Raw genomic sequence first — 20122 nt, forward strand, 5'->3', positions numbered from 1 at the left:
CAGAGCTTGAAAAGCATAAGTAAAAGACAAAAGAGAATGGAGACATTCATCCCAATAGTCTACGGGATTCATATCCATGGACTGGCCAAACTGGAGAATTTCATGCACATATTCCATTGTTGGCTTTGGTTACCAATGTCCTGAATATATTTCTAATTTGGTTTCTGAGACTAAATCCAAAGAATTCCAACCAAAGCTATTTCCCATTATATGGAATAATATAAATACGCTGCAGGTTGTACATGAGAAATGTAAATATCACACAAACAGCAAAGAGGGTTATTTCTTTTTCCACTGTTATATTCCAACCACACGGTATGCCCCTATGTTTGAAGAGTGCAGTTTGTTAAACGTGCTGTTGCCTTTCCTGACATTTTAACGAAGATGAAGTGAGACCTGCTCCCAGAAAAGCATCAATTAAAAGTCTGTCTTTTATTCATTCTCAAAACCACTCAGTCATTCAATCTTCATAAAGCCTTCAGGAACTGAAAACATTAAGCTCCAGGGCAGCCGCTGCTCTGAGCTCCTCTGAGTTTTGCTGCCTTGTTGTTCATCTAAGGGAGCAAGCTTGGTAAATGTAAAACTAATCTGAATATTGTTTTTAAAACAGATATAAAACTGTCATGATACAGTGAGGCAATTAAACTGAGTAGACTTACTGTACAGAAAATTATATGTGAACTATTAGTACTTAACCTTGTAACTGTGTGAACCTATACTTGTCCATCTTATTGGGTTATTTTGTGCACATTTAGATAGCAATTCTCATGTACAAACCTTCCTTGAAGAAGAGTACAAATAGGCAGCTAATCCATTATCAGCCAGTTAATACTACTGGCAAAAGTTATATTTATCCCAATTTTACTAATAAGCAAAAGCAATTCAAAAGGTTAAAACACCTTGAGCAAAAAGTGGTAACGTAACCATACATCAATTTCTTGTAAAAATTGCAACCACAGTTTGATTTTTAGTTACTCACTATGGGTAGAAATATATCATTTTTTGACTGTGACAACCTTTCCCCACCTTCCTTGCACCATAACACCCTGATCTCCGTCAGGCCAGCCCCCCCACTTCGCACTCAACCACCACGACCACCACTGCTGCCCCACTCTCCCCCAACCCTCCCGGTTAAACTTCGAACCTTTGTTGCAGTGACTACATGAATCCTGCAGCATTGCGCTGTCCAGATAAAACACTAGCGTGTGGCACTTGGGGAGCGGAGGGGGGGGAGAAAGGCCCCTGCAATCCCCAACCCCAGGTACAGTACTGATCCAACTCAGCAACACAGGAGGATCTATGGGTCCAATGCAGTTCATGAAGCCAGCTCAGCATGCAGATGGAGGCAGCAACTGGTCTGCCTGCCAGAGTGGTGAACAACGAACATAAGAAATAAGAGCAGGAGTAGGCCATCTAGCCCCTCTAGCCTGCTCCGCCGTTCAAAAAGATCATGGCTGATGTGATAGTGGGTTCAGTTCCACTTAACCGCCTGCTCCCCATTACCCATAATTCCCTTATCGGTTAAAAATCTATCTATCTGTGACTTAAACACATTTAAACGAGGTAGCCTCTACTGCTTCATTGGGCAGAGAATTCCAAAGATTCACTACCCTCTGGGAGAAGAAGTTCCTTCTCAACTCTGTTCTAAAATGACTCCCTGTATTTTGAGGCTATGCTCCCTAGTTCTTGTTTCCATTGTAAATGGAAATAACCTCGCTGCTTCCACCCTGTCTAGCCCCTTCATTATCTTATATGTCTTTACAAAATCTCACCTCAAGCTTCTAAACTCCAATGAGTATAGGCCCAGTCTACTCAATCTCTCCTCATAAGCTAACCCCCTCAAATCCAGAAGCAACCTGGTGAACCTTCTCTGTACCCCCTCCAAAGCTAATATATCCTTTCTTAAATAAGGGCACCAAAATTGTACACAATACTCTAGGTGTGGCCTCACCAGTACCTTGTACAGTTGCAGCATGACCTCCCTGCTTTTACACTCCATCCCTCTCGCAATAAAGGCCAACATTCCATTCGCCTTCTTGATCACCTGCTGCACCTGCAAACTGAGTTTTTGTGATTCATGCACAAGGACCCCCAGGTCCCTCTGCACAGTAGCATTTGTAATTTTTCACCATTTAAATAGTCCATTTTACTATTATTCCTTCCAAAGTGGATAACCTCACACTTACCAACATTATACTCCATCTGCCAGATCCTTGCCCACTCACTTAGCCTATCCAAATCTCTCTGCAGACTTTCTGAGTCCTCCACGCAATTTGCTTTTCCACTCATCTTTGTGTCATCCGCAAACTTTGTTACCCTACACTCGGTCCCCTACTCTAGATTGTCTATGTATATGGTAAATAGTTGAGGCCCCAGCATTGATCCCTGCAGCACACCACTAGTCACTGATTGCCAAGCGGAAAAGCACTGGTTTATATGCATTAGGAGAGTGCAGCATAATGGCAAAAAGGCTTTGTTGCACTCACCTTGAAGTCATTTGCAAATTGAAGACTTCCTTGTGCATGACACTTTTTATCAATCAGGTTTCAGACTGACATAACTCCACGCTGGCAAGAGGTGAGATTGAAAGGCCTGACAGGATGTCTGTGGGCTGCTATTTTAATAAGCATTCATGAAATGCAAATGAAGGCAAATGGAGTTCACATCACCAGCCAATGGGAAGAATGACCCCCCTAACTCCACACTGGCAGAACTGTGATTTTACACCGGCGGATTTCTGACTTTTTGGCACCTGCTAGATTCTCCACTTCTATTTGCCACCAAACTCACTGCAGGATGGATGGGAGAATTCCATCCTCTGTCTCTCTCATAAGGAATTCCAGTCTTCACCTTTGAAGATCTCACCTTGGAATTCTCTCCAAAAATTGCTGCACCTTGGACTGCTCAATGATTGCTCATTGTGCAGGCTTTTAATCTTGATGGCTGAGCCTCCATTCCTCTGGATTCCCGAATTTGCACTCAAGCACCAACTCACAAGCATAAATTCAGCTCTTTGCCACGCTGAGCAGAATACCACTGCTCCAAAGGGTTACCTTTGCGCCAATGGCCCACAGCATGGAGTTACCAAACTTCTACTGCTTTTTTCAACTGCTAGGACTTCTCCTGAGCCCTCTTTGATCACCAATGATTCTGCTGAACCCTCATCACTTAAAGTCTGCCATCCTAAATTGACCTTAGTGTTAGGGGGATTAGCAGTACAAATACATGGGGTTACGGGGATAGGGCTTGGGTGGGATTGTTTTTGCTGCAGGCTCGATGGACCAAATGGCCTCCTTCTGCACTGTAGGAATTCTGTGTTTGCAATCCTCAGTTCTGCTTGGAGCCAGTTACTCTTTTTTTTGCCTAAACCTGGAACTCTCCCTGTCCCCTCCCTTTTCGGATTATGATGCACTGCTCCTGGGGTATATGGCCCCATTTCCACCCGGTTTTCTCTTTGCACAGCTGAACTGGGCTTGTCCTCAGCCCAGAGAACTACAAACACTGGATTGTGCATGCGCTGCCTGTGCCAGGTTCAGCGTAACTTCTGAGGTATGCTGGGAGGTTTAGTTCTCAGCTCCCAACGGCAATGAAATAAGTTTCAATCACGTAATAAAAACATTTCTCAATTTTTTCAGACCCCCAATATAAAATTAGGTTGGATTCTAATAGGCTGCAGACAGCAGCTGAAAAATGTGATCGGTTTACAATATAATAGAGTCACAATTACAATTGGTTTACAATATTGTAGAATCAGTGTTTTCATACTCACACACAGTGACCCATGTCACAAATGCCATGGCCAGAACACATCCAGGGGCATGCTGAAGCAAGGATCACATTATCAATGGCCCAGTTACCAGTCCCATAAGAGTATTCTGCTTGAATCCATCTGAAACGGGTCCTTGGGGAACTAATTATAAAATGGAAGAGTAAATAAATATCAAATGGATAGGTACAGGGTTAAAATAACATTATCAGCATGCAGTAGCTTTAAAATTGACAATTTAAAATTAGCAACAAAACCCAAATCCAGTCTTGATGGTGTAATAGTATTGTCACTGGGCGAGTAATTCAGAGACCCAGGATAATACTCTGGGGACCTGGGTTTGAATCCCACCATGACAAATGGTGGAAGCTGAATTCAATATAAATCTGGAATCAAATGTCAACTGATGACCATGAAACCATTGTTGATTGTCCTAAAAACTTATTCTGTTCACTAATGTTCTTTAGGGAAGGAAATCTACTGTCCTTATCTGGTTTCGCTTATATGTAACTCCAGACCCTACAAATGTAGTAGGCCCTTGTATGTTCATGGCCTAGCAAGCCTTTCAGAACAGAAGAATTAGGGATGAGCAGTAAATGCTAGCCTAGTTAGCAACACCCACATAAGAACATAACATAAGAACATAAGAAATAGGAGCAGGAGTAGGCCATCTAGCCCTTCGAGCCTGCCCCGCCATTCAATAAGATCATGGCTGATCTGTTGTGGCTCAGTTCCACTTTCCCGCCCTCTCCCCATAACCCTTAATCCCCTCTCTTATCAAGAACCCATCAACCCGCTTCTTAAAAATATTTAGCGAGGCAGCCTCCACCACTTCAACGGGCAGAGAATTCCAGAGATTCACCACCCTTTGAGTGAAGAAGTTCCTCCTCAACTCCGTTCTAAACCGCCTCCCCTTTATCTTGAGGCTGTGCCCCCTAGTCCTACTGTCTTTTTAAATGAATTAAAAAAACAAGCACTGTTCTGGCAGAATCATTTTCTTGCACAAAATTGATTAAGCCAACCATAATAGGAGAGGAGTGAAGGCCAACACCAGTTGTTAACAAAATGCACTGTTTAACATTATATCCTAAGAAGTCTCACCACACCAGGTTAAAGTCCAACAGGTTTATTTGGTAGCAAATTTGCTACCAAATAAACCTGTTGAACTTTACCCTGATATTGTCAAACTTCTTATTGTGTTTACCCCAGTCCAATGCTAGCATCTCCACATCATAGCGTAACTGATACACCACATCTGCTGGGGAATTTGAGACAAGTTCATCTGTACAGTTCTCACGTCATCAACAATACTTTACAAATGCATAAATTCTTAGCTCCTAGAGATATAATTATGGAAGTTAGTACTCTTGCCTTGGGCAGTGATTTAAACAAGGATCTGACTGTTTGGGTTCTATGATCCAGACCAACAGAGGATCTAATGAAGCACTCTAAAGTTATATATACTTTGTTCAACAATTTAAAGATGCACTTATCCTTCACTCCACAATCTTTTCATGTACAACATTATTCCCTTGTTTCCAGTGTACATTTGTTTGACTTCAGTAAATACAAGTTAAATAGATTGAAGGCTCCATTAGAATCCAAATCCAACGCCCAAAATACTTCTGAATGGTCACTGAATTCAGTGACCGAGAGCAATTCTCTAGGAACCCAGATTTGAATCTCACCATGGCAAATGGTGGAATTTGAATTTGGGATAAATTCCTCCAAAATGCTCTCATCTATCATCTGCAATACTTGTTCAAATGCATAAATTCGTCCAGTTACCATCCTTATTTTCCACTCTGCATTTCACAACTTCTTGAGTATACTCTACCTTTGTATAATTAACAATTTGTGACATTTTCATAAGAACATTGATCCATTTGTATGAAATTACCCTGGGGTGTTAGCTTTTGCAGGTTACAACTCCTGGTCAGAATTGGGGATTAGCAGCTCATGCTGCTGATGTGGGAAATAGTTTCAGATTTATCAAACATTCCTTTGCTATCAGATGCCACCCAGAAGAAGAAGGCAACTCAGAATTTCTGAAAAAACGAATTGCTCGTTCACAATTTTGAACTGCCTTGAGGTTTTCTTTTAACTATTTGGTCTCCAGTATTTCTCCCAATACCCCAGTGAAGCTGGTAACTCCTGCTGTGTCCAGTTTTATGGGTGTCCATTCTTCAGGAGTGAGGTGCTGAGAAATAGAATCATATAATCCCTTCAGCGCAGAAAGAGGCCAACGGCCCATTAAATCTGCACCAACCCTTTGATAGAACATTTTACCAGGCCCATCCCGTCCCCATAATCCCATGCACTTACTCCACTAATTCCCCTAACCTATGCATCTTGGGATATTAGGGGACAATTTTGCATGGCTAATCCATCTAACCTTCATACTTTTGGACTTTAGAAATAGTTTAAGTGATCTATATTTGTAGGGGCGTTGGAAATAAAGGTGAATGTTTAAATTTAAGTTTTGTGTTTCGGCATTTGAGTGCTAAGAAAGGATTAACACTTCAGTTTAGCTTCATATTAAACAATGGTGCCAACAAGTTTAGTTTCATTTTAATCTTTGTCTGCATTGTAATGAAGATATTATGATTAAAAATAGGTCTGGATCAATAAGGGCTTGGGAAATGGTTCCCGCTGTGGGTGCACAGGTAAGTACAGCCTTCAGGGAGGAGAGGGTCATGTCCGGCAGTACCTTCACACTGCTGGGGGTTAGCACCAAGAGGGCTTCCGATGTTCGGGTTGGGAGTTCTCTGGAGACGGGAGACTCCATGGAGGTGAGGAGTGTGTGACCATGGAGAGAGGGGAATGTGCATGGCAGGATCTTTTTTCTATTTTTATCTTTTTCAGAACAGGGTGTCCTTTAAAATTGCGCCCCTATCTGTCAGGGACTTAAGGTTGGCTGCTAGGCAGCTTTATTCAAAGCTCACCCTGCCAACATTACGTCAGGGTCCCACCACTTCCACTGTTTATTCCAAAGTGCTTGAAAATTTGGTGAGAAAAGCTGGCAGGGAAGCTGGTGGATTGCTCTCCTTGTTACCCACCTGAGATAACACTGAAAACAAACATAAAATTCCTCTCAGAGGGACTGGACAAATATCTAACCCAAGGAAGATAGCATGGATTTATTTAGGATAAGTCATGCCAAATAAACCAATTAGGGATTTTTCAGCAAGTGAGTAATTTGGTAGATAAGGGAGTGTTATCTCTATGGATTCCAGAAGACAGTGATAAGCGAGACGTGAAAATATTAGAGATGATTAACAAAAATGAGGGCACACAGAATTAGAGGCAACCTACTGACATGATTAGGGAACTAGTAAGGATATAGTGGACAGTCAGGACAGTGGCTATGTACTCCAATTGGTAAAATTGGAGTTCTGGAGTTTTGTGTTCAGTTGTGGGTGCCGCATCTCAGGAAATAAATATTTGTCTTGGAGTGGATGCAGCATAAGTTCACTGGAATGATACCCAGGCTAAAAAGGATAAATAAATGAAAGGGGAAGGTTATAGACGAGGTTGACATCACCTTTAATATAGAATATTATTAGGTGAACTTAAGATGAATGAATGACAGGATGGACAGAAGCTAGTTCCTCAGATGGAGAGAGTCCAAAACAGGGAGGCTAGAGCTGGGACGATCAGGGGTCATATCAGAAGACACATTTCACACAAAGGATAATGGAAATTTGGAACTCTCTCCCAAAAAGTACCATTGAGACTTGGGGTCAATTGAAAATTTCAAAACCGAGATAGATAGATGTTTGTTAGGCAATAATATTAATCTGAAATTAGGTCAGGTATTTGAAGATAACATAAATATGCCATGGTCCAAATGGCTTGCGGGTCTTAAGAAGCTGGACTTTTTCCTAAAAACTTACATGGTTCCTGGAGATAGGTAGACAGTGACACGCTTCCAGTTCTGGAACCTCTGCGAGGTGTAGACTGAGCTTTCTGTGTAGTGCAGACAGCCAATGCTTGGAGGAACACATTCTTCTGTTACTAGGTGCCAGTCTTTGCCTGTGTTGAGGGAGTACTGCAGATGGATGCCATAGGAGTCTGGAGACTGACTGCCGCAGCCTAGATTGAGTTCAAACTGCAAGAACGTGGAGGCAGTAACATGGAAGTCCCAAGTTTCTGCAAACCGGGGCTTGCCTAAAAAGACAGGAGAAACAGAAGCATCAGAGATGAAAGACAGTTTGCGAGGATCTATGATTTGAACATTATTATTTTAATGCATCATGGTGCAAACATTCAGCTCTCAGGCTAATACTATTGATTTTCATATATAATTTATATTGACTCTGTGGTGTCTTTGTAAGTAATCCTTTGAAATGCAAGTTAATTGGTTACAGTCCTCTGAAAAGTTCTGAACTGTGCCAAGTAATTCATGTTTGCATTTTTGTTTGATAACATACCTATATTAGCATTAAAAACCAATGCTGTATCCTTTGAGAGGCAATACATTTCTGCCTTGCCCCCCTGAATACGGTACCAGTTGGTTTGCAAGTCGGATGAATCATCAAACGTATCCTGAAAATCGGTATGGGAGCTATCGTTCATTCCAATCAAGACATCATCTAAAGCCCACTGTGCACTGAGCCTTCCTAAAAAGAGACAAAATTCAAAGTTAGAGCACATGATAGGACTCAAAATATATTAAATTACATCCTGGCAATCTGATAACAAATGAATCAAATTAAAACAAAACATTTTGAAGGCCGTAAGATTAATGTTTTCTTCACCCTAGCAATGATATGTAAAAAGATTCAAGGCTAAAAATTGTTCAGCAGAAGTTTAAACAAAAACAGTCTCCTGTTGCCTATGCCAACTTTTTGTTCCAGCAATTCAAAACTATCCCACAGTTACACTCGGATCTTTCACTGCTTTTAATGTTAAATCAATTCTTCCCTCGAGAGTTTTTGCCTCAAATCTTCCTTTAGCAAAGCATTTCATGCCCAAAAGAAATTTCCTTTCCCTTTCCAGCAGACTAAAATTGTTAAAATAATGATCCACTCATCACTAATCTTACACTATCAAATTTCTCCTGGCTATTATAAAAGAAGCGTTGATCAATTTTAAGGAGCAGAAAGAGAAACTCAATGAGATTCATCTGTCCATACATTAATCTGTGCAATTGCTGATTTTTATATTCATTCGGTTGGTTTGTAATAACACAACTACTTTCCACATTGCCGCACAAAATGGTTAACTGCAGAATAATAAGTACAAGGTAATAACTTAACTGAGTTTAAATAGACTCTCATAGCAAAGCTTGATTAGTTTAATTCCAAGTGTAAAACAGAATCTTATCACTTTCTGTTACTATATAAACTAACAAGTACCGTTTCATTTTAAGTGATGTGGAAGAGGGAGGAATCAGCACAGATACCGACTTTCAGCAAGTTGCATGATTTTGGGTATAATAGTGCTCACTGAAGGATTAACAATTTCTACATTCTTACTTCAAACTCATTGAAAAAAAATCTACCAAGAAATTCCATGGCCAATATGCAGAAGAAAATGTCATATCTCAGTAATTCTCTGCAAACTAAATTTCAATAAATTTGCAGTGTTTACATCATTAATCTAATATTTCAGTCAAGTCATGAACAAGCAGAAGAGGATGAAATGTCACAGATGCCGATGTCAATTGAGATGCTCAACATTAAAATGTGAACATTTAACACGGTGACAGATCAGACTTGACAGGGGTCAGTATTGAGATCTTTTAGGATTTTCCTTTTTTAATGATCTAATTACAATTATCAAAAGTGGATGAGCAATTTTCCACCATGTTCCAAAAGCTGTACTCCTACTCTCTCACTACAGGACCAAGAGGAATCAGTTCCTCCTTTGCAACAACTTTATTACCAGATTGAATGCAGTTTTGCAAAACAAAACCAAATTCTCTTCAAATAGTGACTATTACCACTCAGGTGTACATATTAAAACTATTAATAACTTAATTTAGAAACAACAAACAATATCTAAAATGGCGAATGGTAGAAGTAAAATTTAAGTACAAAATAAACACAATAAGATTGTTCTATAATTGATAAATTTCAATTGATAAGAATGACTTCTGATTTGGTTCAAATATTGTTGTCAAGTGTTCTTTTAATATCTGCTATCAACTTTAGTGAATCAGAGTAAGGATTCAAAAACTTTGGGAGAGAAATTTAACAATGCTTCATCAATGATTTGGGCAAAAGCTTTGAACACTATTGTAGTATAATGGCTTAATAAACAGCAGCCATGTGCGAGAGACTCTGTGGAGCAGATGGGATAGTCCACCAACTTCTAGCTTTGCTTTCCACCTATTAGTGGCTGGTGTCAGCGCTGGGAGGATTTGTTCAGGTCTTGATCAATGAAGTGCAGCAGAATGTCCTTTGGGTGCCTGGAGATCACCTCTTAAATGCATATGGGGTCTGACCCTTCTGCAACCAGAGGCACTCCATTTTTGTTGTGTGATGTTGTCTGTGCCCGTATGACGTATAATGTAAAGATGCCTGGCAAAGCAAGGGTTAACTTGGAACGGATGTATAGAGTCACATGTAATAGACTGAGAGAACACTCTATATGCAGCCTGCATGGAGACAGCAGCCCCTTTTATCCCACAGTAAAGGGGATCTGTAAATAGTTAAAGATTAAGAATAAATGGTTCATGTTTAAACATTTAAGTCTCAAGATCACATCATTGGGACATCAAACGAACCCATAACGCAACAGCATTTATTCAGCTTCTATCATTAATTCACACATAAAGCATGGAACGGAAACACATCAGCGTGACATTAAATATACACTATACATTCACTGTGACTGAAATAAAGACAAATCACACTCATTGCTGTTAACATTTGCTTTCAAAAATTAGCATTTTCCACATAAACTTAATAATAAGAATTGTTTTTTGAAAAAATAGAGAAAATAGCCAATTAAATATGAAGGGGAACTTCAATTGGTTAAGAGCTTATTAACCCTTTGTTTCTTCTTCTGATAGCCACTCTATTTCTGACTGTTGGTCAGTTCCCTTGTCTTCCTTCAGCACCATGGCTTGTTGTGGTCTTCCTGCTTAAACCTAAATCTGACTGCTTCCACAGCTATCCTGTGTAACGTGAAGCGCACCAACACTGTTATGCGTGTCTCTCTGTGAGATACAGTAGGACAACTTTGGCACAGTTATAAACACTGCAATCATTGCTTTGGCCCACTATGTCTGCCTTAAAAGGTTGTTGCCTCATGTACTTTGGTTAGGCTGTTTGTAGAATTGTGGGGGTCAGTTGAATATTGATATCATAAGCCATCGTATAAGGTTAACACATATGTTTGAGTAGCCAAATACTGTTAACTTGGAGCAAGTGAGGAATTTATGTTTTCCTTAAGGTGTAGGTATTATAATCTAAAAAACATTTAATAACATTGAGAATTGGTCATTCATTGTCACTGAACATTTGGAGTTTTGTGCTAATGTGGAATATTTCAAACAAGCGTAATGGAGACTAGGATGTAGATTGATTATCCCCCTGTCCTTAGGAACATCAAAGAAACCGCCTGTGTCTCTTGTGCCCTGCTGCAACCTGATTCAGAATTCAATAGTTGTGAAACAGGGCAGCTATGACCTCAGCTTGGAGTGGTGAATGGCAAACTGCATGATTCTTGCAAAGTCTCCAGACCATGAAAGTGACTTGTGGCAAAAAAAAATCAAGTCTTGCTGCTTTGACAGCTACTGGCATTGTAGTTTGGCCATCACTCCTTCCAATGTCAATCTGGTCCCAGGATGGTGCATGGTCACAGAATCATTGAATCCCTACAGTGCAGAAGAGGCCATGCAGCCCATTGAGTCTACACCAACTCTCTGACAGAGTCTCTTACCCAAGACCTGTTACTCGCCCTATCCTCATAACATCACTCATTTCCCATTATTAATCCATCTAACCTACACATCTTGGGACACAAAGGGCCAATTTACCATGGCCAATCCATCTAACCAGCACATCTCTGGACTGTGGGAAGAAACCAGAGCAGCTGGAGGAAACCCACACAGACATAGGGAGAATATTCAAGCTCCATAGTAACCCAGAATTGAACCCAGGTCTCTGGATCTGTGAGGCAGCAGTGCTAACCACTGCTGGTCTGTGGATGCCTTGATGGGATGTAGTTCCCTTACTCCTTGGCAAGGTTAAGGTAGGCTTGGCTGAATGTGACAGATATCCTACTGGCAGTAGCATGTGGAACATGATGATACCCCCTCCTGTAACACTTCTCAGTAAAGTTAATGTGTTGATGAACCCATGTTCCTGTGTGAACTGAAAGAGTTGAGTTACTCTTTCAAATGCCTCTGCCCTGCTACTTGCTGAACTTAATACAGGCTAACACTTCTTGTTACCTCAGCTGGATCTCCCATTATGCTCTGTTATTTTTGCACCACCTTTGTGACAAATGTTATTAATGGGAAGTTGGCTGAGTAGAAAACATGAATAAATGTGCACCTTAGTTGACGATTAGAAATTTTAAATATGTTCAATTGTAAGAATGTGTAAGAATCTTTCTTAAACCAGATTATCTCCAGGAGCTTTGTTGGACCATGAACAAAAATTGAGTGAATTCTATAATATTTTGTTACTACACCAAAGTAGTCTCGATAGAGCACATGTGCATTATCTCTAATGTAATAATAGAATACATCCAATTCCCTCGGTGTCAGAAACTAAATACCTGGGAGCTCTAAAATCTTTTCTTTCCTTGATTAAATCAAGCATCACATTGCACAACTTTTCTAATTTAAGAAATTGCTGAAATAAATCAAATTAATACGGTACAAAATTGTGTAATCAATAAGTAGGTACGTTTTAAGGATTGTAAACAAGAATCGATTAATTCTGGTACAGATATGCACAGTGCTATTTGCATGTGCCCACCAGCTTTTAGTTAATTGCTATAACATCTCAGAATAGAACAAACCAATTCTTTATGGAACAAGGAAATGCTACTGATTAAATCAATGAGTCAATTTACAACTGAAATCAACAAACCATGTGCTTTGAATGTAATGTCAAGCCCTGCGGCCCCAGTTATTATGAGGCGTTGTGTGTGAAGCCAAGTGAGGTGAGTGAGGTCCTTAATGAGTACTTTGCATCAGTATTCACAAAGGAGGAGGATGTGGTAGATGGCGAGTGTAGAAAAGAAGATGCTGACATTTTAGGACATGTTGAGATAAAAAGGGAGGAGGTATTGGAGGTTTTGAAAAATATTAAGGTGGACAAATCCCCAGGGAAGGATGGGGTTTATCCCTAAAAACTGAGAGAAGGAAAAAATTGCCGAGGCCTTGGCCAAAATGTTTGTATCCTCTTTAGCCATGGACAAGATATCACGAGGATTGGAGGGTAGCTAACATTGTTCCTCTGTTTAAGAAGGGCAGAAGAGACAACCTGGTAAATTACAGGCCTGTGAGCCTTATATCAGTGGTCGGGAAATTATTGGAGAAAATTCTTAGGGATAGGATGTACTCACATCTGGAACAGAATGGGCTTATTAGTGACAGGCAGCATGGTTTTGTAAAGGGGAGGTCGTGACTCACAAACTTGATTGAGTTCTTTGAGGAAGTGACAAAAAAAATTGACCAGGACGGGGTAGTGGATGTTGTATACATGGACTACAATAAAGCCTTCGATAAGGTTCCTCATGGCAAGCTGAAACAGAAGGTGAAGTCATGTGGCATCCAAGGTGAGCTGGTAAGATGAATACAAAACTGGCTTGGGCTTAGAAAGAGAGACAAGCAGCGGAAGGGTACTTTTTTAACTGCAGGTCTGTGACAAGCAGTGTTCAACAAGGATCAGTGCTGGAGCCTCTGTTGTTTGTAATATATGTAAATGATTTGGAAGAAAATGTAGATGGTCTGATTAGTAAATTTGCAGATGATACAAAAATAGGGGAGTGAGGAGGATTGTCAGAGGAAATGGAAGTACATAAATTGGCTGGAGATCTGGGCCAAAAAACAGCAGGTGGATTTTAACCCGGACAAATGTGAGGTGATGCAATTTACTGCAGAAGGAAAATATACAGTAAATGGTAGAGCCCTTAGAAATATTAGCATACAGAGGGATCTAGGTCTGCATACCTAGCAATGCAAGACCAATGACCCTTAATTGGTCAGGACATTGGAATTGGAGAATCATGTAACAGCTATACAAGACTTTGGTGGGCCAAATTTGGAGTATTGTGTATAATTCTGGTTGCCACAATACTGGAAGGATTTGATGCATTGGAAAGGATACAGAAGAGAATTAGAACATAGAACATAACAGCGCAGAACAGGCCCTTCGTCCCACGATGTTGCACCGACCAGTTACAAAAACAATGACCCACTAGCCTATACCAATCCCTTTTCGTCCATAAACCTATCCAGAGATCTCTTAAACGCCCCCAAACTAGACGCATTTACAACTGCAGCAGGCAGGGCATTCCAATCCCAAATGTGAGTGCATATTGCTCATGACTTTTGAACTTGTGCTTGCAAACATGAAGTTGGAAAAGGACCCATCATATACTTTGAGCAGGGTTATCCAGTCTCAGAAAGTGCTGTCATGTTACCAATTTCACATAAATTCAAAATAGCTTCTGGCACACAGCACTTTGGAAGTGACAGTATAACTAAGTGTCACCAGCAGAAACTAATCTTTGCACAGGTTGCAGTAAAGACAAATGCTGGAAGATCTAGAAGATTATTGGCTGGATTTTCCTTCAATATAATCATTTGGATTTCTCTTCTTACACTCCAGTAGAGAAATATGTCCATTTGCCACTTCAAAACAAGTAAAGGTAATGGAGATGTGGGGCCTGGTAGCTTGGCATTCTGCTGTTGACATTGTTAAAATGAGCCGATACAAGATGGTTGGCACTGGTTCACAGTTAACTGTGGAAGACTCATGAAAGACCCATTTGTAGAGTGGCTTCTGAGTGAACACAACTCCTATTCCCCAAGACTGAATTCTATACCTTACTGAGACCGCAGCTCAGCACAGCAAAAATTGATCTGCCTCTTCTGATGTATTTTATATATTGCTCCATGGTACTGCTAGCCTCCCCTTAACTGACAAGGATCTTGCCCGGAACCAAAGCAATGTAGATAATCAAAGCCAATATAGAAAAATGTTATCAGGATGTTGCCTGGTTTGGAGAATATGGACAATGAAGAAAGGTTAAACAAACTTGGATTGTTTTCACTGGAGTGTCAGAGGATGAGGGGAGACCTGATAGAGGTTTATAAGATGATGACAGGCTTAGATAGAGTAGATAGCGTCTTCTTCCCAAGGTAGAAGGGTCAATTACTTGGGGGCATAGGTTGAAAGTGGGAGGGGAAAGCTTAAAAGAGATATAAGGGGCAAGTTTTTCACAGAGGGAGGTGAATGCCTGGAATGCACTGCCGGAGGAGGTGGTGGAATGAGATTAGGTAACAACAATCAAGAGGCGTCTGGGTAGATACATGAATAGGCAGGGATATGGACCATGTAGAGGCAAGAAAATATTAGAGAGGCATCTGTGTCGGCACAGAGTTGGTGGGCTGAAGGGCCTGTTCATTGCTGTACTGATTTTTGTTCACTGACTTCATGAAAGAGACAATTTCATTTTAATTTACTTAAAAGTGTAAAGAAAGTGACATTGCAATGCTACTTACACATACAAAAAGGATGTTATCGCCCTCCTCTGCCACCATAGCAAAAGATGTGACAACAATGAATTTCCCAAAAAGATAATAGCACTTTAATATTGTGGTTAAAACAGTACTTCCATTTATATTGTTAAATGGTGAGTGCATGATAGCAATTGTAATAAAACTAAACACTTGAAGTTCATGATTGTTGCTGATGATATTGTTTAGATTGAGTATTTTTGAGCTGTTCCTTCCAAACATGTATGATTTCTGGATGTTTGAAAACAACATGAGAGTGGCATGGTGGCACAGTGATTAATACTGTTGCTGCACAGTGGTTGGCACTGCTACCTCACAGTGCCAGGGACCTGGGTTTGATTCCTGACTTAAATTTACTCAATTTTTTCAAATGGGTTTTGATTTCAACTTGCATTCGATGGTATCTAGTTAGTGCACAGCCTCTGATTTCATTCCGGTATACCCTAAAATAAGACCTTGAAATTAGGTAATGTCTAGTTGGCCAGAACTATCAGTGAAAAGTCTGCTGCTTCAGTAAAACAAACTGTAGTTCTCCGACTTACCGTGTTGTGGCTGCCACCAGCGAAATGCTGTTGATATGGTTTTAGCTTCTGGGAGTAGTTCAATCGTTATTATTTGAGGCTGCAGAAACGACATGTAGTCCAGCTCACGCAGAACATGCCAGGTCACTCCATTGTCATTGGTATACTGCACAACAATTCCTAGATTTTGGAGATAGGAGGGAATAGGGTTATAGACGACGCTGGAATTTTGTTTTACTTTGGCAGATCTCCAGTGGCATTGCTCACCATGAGTCAAAGGTTGTTCTGTTGTTAGGGGTTGGGGTAGAGTTTGGAAGAATGAAAGAATTTGGGAACGAAGATTGTAAGAGATTGTCCCAGAATCATTAATATTAGCATTTTTAAATTGTTTGCTTATGAAGAACCAAATAGACAAAGAAATCATTTATCTGCCCTCTGCATGCATTGTCTGTGTGCAATATGGAGAAGTTACTTTTAACTTTCCTGTTGGTTTTACTAAAACAGAAAATAAATATATTCATAACTAAACAAACTAACCTACTTTCTGTCTTGCCTTCTTTATCAGCTAATTCTGTGACAGTATTCAATGCTACCAAACATTTATGCTTAAAGAAATATGTATGACTTAAGAACTTCAATTCATTTACTGCCTACAAACTTCACTATCCTTCCTGAACTCCCTATTGATTGCAAGGCTTCATAAGGGCCTTAACTGGAACACTGGTGGGTTTCCCACCTCATGCCCTATGTACCCAACTGTAAAATTACTTCTGGGTCAGGGCGGGCGGGATTCCCTCCCATGCTACTGTCAGGTCCCCCACCACCTTCAAATCTGCTGATGGGGTGGGAGAATACAATCCTGGCCACAGATGGAGGTTTAAACCTGGGGTTTCTTGGTTTTATGTCATGCACGCAAACAGAATGGGTGGCACAATGGTTAGCACTGCTGCCTCACAGCACCAGAGACCCAGGTTCAATTCTTGCCTCAGATCACTGTCTGTGTGGAGTTTGCACATTCTCCCCATGTCTGTGTGGGTTGCCTCCAGGCACTCCAGTTTTTTCCCACAGTCCAAAGATGTGCAGGTTAGGTTGACTGGCCATGCTAAATTGACCCTAGTGTCAGGGGATTAAAGGAAAACATGCGGGGTTACAGGAATAGGGCCTGGGTGGGATTATGTCAGTGCAGATTTGATGGGCCGAATGGCCTCTTTCTGCAGTATGGGAATTCTATGATTCTATGAAGAGTGATTATAATATTGTAGATATCTTCTTTAACAGCACTAAAAAAAATTCAGTTTTCTGTCCAAATAAACAAAAAAATTATATGACAAACGCTTCAGAATCATTACCTTCATTTCTAGCTCTTGGTTTGCTGCAAGAGGAGCCAAGGGTTTTGCTTCCAATTCGGATATAAAATTGAACCAACCTATGCATGAAACATAAAGATTACAAGGTTCATAGGAAGAAAGCACTACCCATGCCTTTTATTAAAAACAACCGATATCATCAGGCAGACCCACTGTACAGTACTATGGACAATATCAGAAACTCATTTATGACCAAAATTGAAAACAATCTGATAATGTCATGGTTATGAAACTAGATCGCCAAAGTCAAGCATGACAAGCTACAACACTGACTTCTGGAATTAATGATTATGGAACAGATAGATTGAGGGCGGTTGGGGGACAGGGATGGGGGTATGTGTGGATTTCAGCTGCACTAGCCCAGCTGGGACAGGCAGCAGTTAAAATCCTCAGTGACGTCCCTGCTGGTTTCCCACCTGGACCTGAGGTAAGAAAGTAAGTGCCCGAGGCTGACATTCTCTTCTTTATATTAGCAGTTTGTAACTCAGGGAAGCTGCTGCAGTTTGGAAATAAACTTAAATGCTGTCAGCCCTCAGTACAAGATATTCAGAACTCAGGACAATGTGATAACCTCTCTGTGAGAGGTGACTAGTGTGGGAACAGGATAAATTCACACTCGATACTAAGGAATATTCTTCAGAAGTGGGTATTAGGGAACAGTGGGAAAACAGATTTTCAGGAGTTCTACTCTGTGTAAAGTTCACTCTTCTGACTTACCTGTCCTTAACACGAAATTGAGTGACAAAACTAATGCATTTAACAGTCCTGAAAATCCTATGCTAATGAATACAAATCATTCATCCGTAAATGTAAACTTATTACTAGCATCATTATAAGGGTTCAGCACAATGGATTTGAATTAAGTCTGAATATCATTAGGGAAAACTCTTCCAAATAGGCTCAGATTTAGAACCCCAAATCAGGTTAGATTATTATTTCCTCCCGGTGCAACTAATTTAGAGGCAATTTCAGCCACTAGCTATCTCAATGGTTACGTTCATCTCAAATGCACAGAGTGGTATCCATGATTGTCTGAATTGACCATACCTGAGCAAATTCAGAGATTCAAACTGACGTAATTTGAATTTGCAGACAATCTATACTCTGCTTCATGAGATACAAATCTGACTGAAATATTGTTTAATAAAATAATTTTATTGAAATACAGTGCACTCAAACAATGCTAACAGAGATCTCTTAATGTAAAATTATTCTGCAACAAATATCAAATTTTGCTTTTAACCTGATGTTTGTTGTGTCAAGACTGACAGTCCTGGCCTCTCTTCCTCCAGGGCCATTGAAGTAGAGGGATTTCCCGTCATTCAGTATCCCGCAGCCTATACCAGTCTGTCCTCCAGTAACCTTGAACCAGAAAGGACTGAGCTTATCCTCAAAACGATCAGTCATTTCACTGGGGTTTGATGTATTCGGCACACAGGTTCCCTCTTCAACTATGAGAGAATGGAGCCATGCATCATCAGTAGAAACAGCTTTCTGCATTAAACAATTTCCATTAAAATAGGGAATTGTTTCTATTAGTTAAACTGGAAACAGGAACACAAGGAGAAGCAAACAATTGAACAAGTCTGGAAAATGCACACCAGTAAAACAATTGCTAAACATATATTACTTCTAAAATCCAATTTGAGGTTACAATTTATAACTCTTGGATATTATTTCTCCTTTGCTATTCCTGAGCACAATGAGAGAATGAGAAACACAAGACAGAAATTAATTTTACTGTGGATTGCTAAACCAAGTAAATGTGCTCAATGCGTTGAAGATAGAGTCCTGGCTGTGCAAGTAAGCTGTTTTAAGTAATTTAAACCATGCACATTCTAGTAAAGATGGAACTAGCAGCCAAATATAAGCTGCAAAGTCACTTTTTATTTTAGAATAAAAGAGCTTCAGTGTTCATTTTAAAGGAAAAATGTGCACATTTTTAATAATGCAGCACCCAACTTAACTAACAGTGTAATTCACGGTTTATCAATAGCCTTGACCTGTTAGCACCCTGGATGTAACTTCCCTGACATGGTTCACAACACGGGTGTCACACTTCATGATACCCATCACAGTCAATCACTGTCACCATTTTCATTAGACTTGGTGTAGATTCACACAATAGCATGAGGAGAAACAAAATCTCCATTTTTCACGCTAACCCAATCTTCGATCAGCCAATTGCTTTGGGCCTTGGTTCCTCAATTGTTTGCTGGGCAGTTCACATCATGGGCCACTTGTTATATTGTACACTTTATTAAAACACATGGAAAGTGGAACTCATCATGGGAGAAAGCCCAAAATGAATGATAATGTAGGGGGCACAGCATTTTACATTGTACTTGATATTGATTGGAAAAGGAAAATAATTCAAGTGTAAATCTCTCTCCTAATGTGTTTTGCCCTTTCATCCAGTGCACTGAATTCCTACATCTCACGCACCTTTTAAAGTAAGGCAGGTCTGATTTATAGCTTCCAGCCATATTTCTATCTGAATCATATTCTGAAATTTAACATCAGGAACACTTTAGAAGTTTGTAATTTTTAGAATCATAGAATAGAATCACAGAATCCTTGCACTGCAGAAGGAAGCCATTCAGCCCATTGAGCCTGCACTGACAACAATACTACCCAGGCCCTATCTGCGTAACCCCAAGTATTTATTCTGCTAATTCCACCGACACTAAGGGACAATTTAGTACGGCCAATCAATCTAACCTGCACACCTTCGGAATGTTGGAGGAAACCCACTCAG

At 40.3% G+C, this 20122-nt stretch overlaps 1 protein-coding gene across 2 annotated transcripts in view; it reads right to left on the minus strand.

Moving 5' to 3' along the window:
• reln (reelin) overlaps nt 1-20122 on the minus strand; it is a 318770-nt gene that overhangs the window by 80759 nt on the left and 217889 nt on the right. For both annotated transcript variants that reach the window (XM_080207461.1, XM_080207462.1), the window contains 6 exons: nt 18608-18815; nt 17347-17423; nt 16019-16177; nt 8200-8388; nt 7663-7936; nt 3770-3910 (listed from right to left, as the gene is read on the minus strand). In XM_080207461.1, the coding sequence (XP_080063587.1) occupies nt 3770-3910; nt 7663-7936; nt 8200-8388; nt 16019-16177; nt 17347-17423; nt 18608-18815 (1048 nt within the window). The remainder of the gene's footprint in view (nt 1-3769; nt 3911-7662; nt 7937-8199; nt 8389-16018; nt 16178-17346; nt 17424-18607; nt 18816-20122) is intronic.

Source organism: Carcharhinus amblyrhynchos, chromosome 19, assembly GCF_965287045.1.
Source record: "Carcharhinus amblyrhynchos chromosome 19, sCarAmb.v2.hapA, whole genome shotgun sequence".
NCBI lineage: Eukaryota > Metazoa > Chordata > Chondrichthyes > Carcharhiniformes > Carcharhinidae > Carcharhinus > Carcharhinus amblyrhynchos.